The sequence below is a fragment of the Lycium barbarum genome, chromosome 6 (genome assembly GCF_019175385.1).
Source record: "Lycium barbarum isolate Lr01 chromosome 6, ASM1917538v2, whole genome shotgun sequence".
NCBI lineage: Eukaryota > Viridiplantae > Streptophyta > Magnoliopsida > Solanales > Solanaceae > Lycium > Lycium barbarum.
The window spans coordinates 16,037,490-16,041,856 of NC_083342.1; the positions used below are offsets into that span (position 1 = coordinate 16,037,490).

The following is a 4,367-nucleotide window of genomic DNA, read 5'->3' on the forward strand; positions in this document are numbered from 1 at the left end:
TACAAGAAAAATGAACACAAAGTGTCCAAAAAGAATTAATTAAATAAAGATCTGCAATACAGGAGATGAAACTCGTGTCGTCGGCCATAACTTGAAATCAACATCATCATGAGGGGTTAAGTTTAAGTCAAAGCAAAATATTCTCTTACTGCTATTTGACTTCTTCAACACTGGTATCATCGTCGACGTTTTATTAATTTCATCACAGTGACGCCTCATGTGTCCGCCTAATGCTTGACCCAAAGAAAACTCCATTCCACATATAGAACATTTATGCATCTTGTTCTTTTTGGCTTCAATAACAAAATCTCCGAGTAATTTTGTCCGTTTATTATGACTTGTACGGTGGCCACCGAGGGCTTGGAAAGATGGGAACTGTTTATTGCAAGTCTTGCATTCAAATTCATTGTAATGATTATCTGTTGTCGATGATGAAGTGTTTTTGTCGTTTAAACACTTAGCCATAGCTTCTGCTTCGTTTCATGGCTGTCATGTTTATGGAATCAAGAATACAAATATAAGGATCGATGTCTTTGTATACCAAGATTTTGGAACTTTGAAGTAAATGAGAGAATTTAGAAGTGGGATATGATACTTTTGCTGGTGTTGCTTCACATATTTATAGGTTTGAGCGAAAGGTTGTAGATGTAATTTAATACACAACGTGTTATTCAAAGTTTGTTGTTTTCTTTTCCTTGTTGGTTAAGAACTTAAGATATATGGTCAGATTTAATTAATGGGTCGTTTTCAAAGTATTTTGCTGACTGGCCGCGTTTGAGTAATAAAATGAAGTGAGTGGGAATATTCTTTCAGGTAATTTTGTTGAGGTTTCTACAACACTTCCTTTAATATATGTTTGGGTCACATAAAAAGGGCGCATAAGTGCTAACATAGCCTAAAAAGGGACATAAGTGCTTACCGACTTCTGGCCCATTTATTAGTCTCTGTTGTCCAAACTTGCAAATTTGGGTTATGCGGTTATTGTTAAAATGAAATTTTAAGAAATATTTTAAGCAATAGTCAATTGAGAGCTCTTTTGTCATCGTCGGAGAAATAGTAAGTGGAAATTTACTAAAAAGTATAAAGATTCACTTTATAATTATTCAAATAGATAGATATTTTTAGTATTAGTATATATACATGAGATATGGATTGCACTCCGAACAATACTTGAAAATTCGAGTTCATACACCAACTAATCGAGCGACCTATTACCTGTTTTATCTTTATTTTTGTGGAATTAATACCACCCTAACACACATATAACCAGTCACATAATGAGAGATGTTTTACACTCTCGCCATATCATCGTCATGTCACTGCCAAATTAGATACTATGTCAGATATATTTTTTTTTAAAATGTCATGTCATCCTACTTACTTCTTCCTCACTATACACCACCAAACCCACCATTAAACCACCACCATTATCGCCATTGTCACCAAACCCACATTTCCCACAACCATACTCTAAAAGGAGCCAATGAGAAGACGCTTAGGATTTTCAATTTGAAGTAATCTTAGCAAACCAACACCAACAAAAAGGCTTACTTTACCAAAAAAAATTATTTTATTTTAAAAAACACTATATTTCACCATCCAAAATCAAATCCACCACCTAAAGATGAAGAAGGGAAGGGTGCTATGCCTGCTCGTTAGACATCATGGGTGGCTGATAACACTATAACTTCTTTTGAATTATTTTTTATTATGTTCAAACTATTTAAGCGTACTTTAATTCAAATGAATTATTCTTATACACTTGCAGTTGTAAAAGATTTTTATACCATCATATATCATTTAAAAAGTGATTACTAGTTATTATTCATAATTAATGAAATTAATAATTTGAAAAATAAAATAAACTAATTTTCAAATTAAATTACACAAATGTTATAAAAACTACAGTATGAGTGGATATAAATTATATCCTAATAAACCATGAGAGTCCTTATCCTCTTATGTTAGGGAAACCGCGTCTGTTATTCGCGCACCTTAATTTAATTTAGTAGTACTAATTTTCTTTTTAAAATTCCCAGTGACTCACATTTTTTTCCTAGAAAGTGAAACCATAGAGCTTCTTTTCTTATTCTTCAAATGACAATTGGTAATAATGAGTGGTCTTTCCTTTCTCTAAAATTAGCGTGAATCTTCCTTCTAATCCTATATTGTTTGAAGAGTATTTAGTCAATTCTTGAAATTGAACAACATTTTAAACTATGTGAATTTTGGTTAATATTTTAAAATATATATTTTTATCATGTTGACATGAAAAAAAATTGCAATTTATAGTATTGTCATATAGTTTTTTAATATCTAAATTTTAATTTTAAAATATTGAGCTCATCTAATCTATTTTAACTTCAAAAATTAATCAAACATAAATTAGGATAGAGGGATAACTTTAAAGGAAGTCTTTGTTAATTACTACTATACTCCTTAATTCTTACACTCAAACGCCTTACGTGGACTTTGGACAAGAGAAAAAGAAAAAAGAAAGAATTTAACTTTTTATACCGAGTGTAAATAAATTTTCACGCTATCAACTATTACATTAACTAAAGGATAATTATACAAGTAATCCTCCATAATTATTAGAATTAGTCACATAAAGATCAAATAAGGCAAACAGCTTGTTAAAGATCAGTCCGTGTATAAAATTAAATCAGAAAAGAAAAACAGTTAAAACAAGGCGTAACTACAAGCTGTTAGACAAGAGAGGGTTGCTCAGATGGTAAGCGCCCTTCACTTTTAATCCGAAGGTTGCGAGTTCGAGTCACCAAGGGAGCAAGGAGGGAGCTTCTGGGGGAGGGGTAAAAAAAAAAAAACTACAAGCTGTTACTAAAAAATATCGTGTATTTATACGCGTCTAATGACTCTAATTAAAGTTCAGCTTTTAAATTATCCTTTTTAATTTCTTTCCTTTTTTGTTTTTGCATAACAAAACTCAGTCCAACTCGGTGTTGGAAAAGGAAAGAGGACAGTCCAACTCAGTCTTGGAAAAGGAAAGCGGACGTTACTATATATAGTACTAGTAACGCAATAATTCTTCTCACTTATACTTCAAGTACAACAAGTATTACTATTACTATTAAAAGCTAAATCTCACTCACCATTGGACTCACTCCAATATTCCCAACACTATTTATAGCCATAGACCAGTCCCCTGCCACCAACAAGTCGACTACTCTTTAAATTCTATAGCTAAACATCAAAAGCGACGAAGTTCGTAACTAATTCTGTTCTTTTTTATAGTGTTCTCAGAAACACTGACAAATTAAAGCGAGTAGTACATCTAGCACGACCATGGCCATGCCGATATCGAAGAGAAGAAGAGTAGAAGAAGAATCAGTAGAGAAATTCGCAATGGCGAATTGTGTGGATATCATGAAGAGGAACGAGTCGCTAGGACGATCTAAACACTTCGAGTGCAAGACATGCAACAAAAAATTTGATTCGTTTCAAGCACTTGGTGGGCATAGAACGAGCCACAAGAATACGATGAATAAGCTCATCGCGACAAGTACTACTGACGAATTTTTACCTGTTAAGCCCAAAAAACACAAATGCTTCCTTTGTGGCGAAGAGTTTGCTCTGGGCCAAGCTTTGGGCGGACACATGAGAAAACATCGCGATGAATTAAATCAACTCGAGCAGAAGAAGAAGAAGAAATTGAAGGAGAATTCGAAGAGTAATGAATTTGCAGAAGCTGTTCACGATAAGAAAGATAAGGGTAGTACTGAAAGAAATTTGTTTTTGGATTTGAATTTGACGCCGTATGAGAATGAGGTGATGACAGGGATGATTCCTGTTTAGTACATAGTTGTAATTACTTAAAAAAAAGGCAAGCTAAGTTAATTCTTAATGAATTTAAGATATCACATAAATTGTACAGATGAAGTAACTTTAAAGGAAGGTTGAAAATAAAAGTTTGCTTGAAGTTGATATATATACTAGCTCCTTCTTGGTGAAACTTCTTTTATTTTGTTTTCTCCTCTTTTTCCTAATATTACTAATTGTAGTTATTCGTGCTGTTGTAAGAGAATCTCTTTTATTTTGAATCAATAGGCAAAAACTCAACTCGGTTTCATCCTTATAAAATTTTGTCTTTGTAATCACCAGTTTCAGTGCACTAAAAAATGAATCTTTCAATGTTACCAATCTGAGAAGGATGGTTCTTAGCCACATCAGATTTTGATGTAGTAGTACATAGGAATATTTGAATCACATTTGCTTAAATTATTCATATGTTCGATGTTATTATTCCAGTATATAATATTCAAGGTAACAAAATCAAACACATGATATGTATAAACATCGAAATCCTCTGTGGTATATAGATAAATACAACATATGTAAAAGAATCA

General features: G+C 32.6%; 1 protein-coding gene across 1 annotated transcript; it reads left to right on the forward strand.

Moving 5' to 3' along the window:
* Positions 1-3,306: 3,306 nt before the first annotated feature.
* Positions 3,307-3,816, forward strand: LOC132643864 (zinc finger protein ZAT11-like). The gene has a single exon (XM_060360388.1). The coding sequence runs from the start codon at positions 3,307-3,309 to the stop codon at positions 3,814-3,816; it is 510 nt and encodes a 169-aa protein (XP_060216371.1).
* Positions 3,817-4,367: the final 551 nt, after the last annotated feature.

Excerpts from the sequence above, each read along its gene's own strand:
- LOC132643864 (XM_060360388.1), top strand. The coding sequence starts at position 3,307 with ATGGCCATGCCGATATCGAAGAGAAGAAGAGTAGAAGAAGAATCAGTA.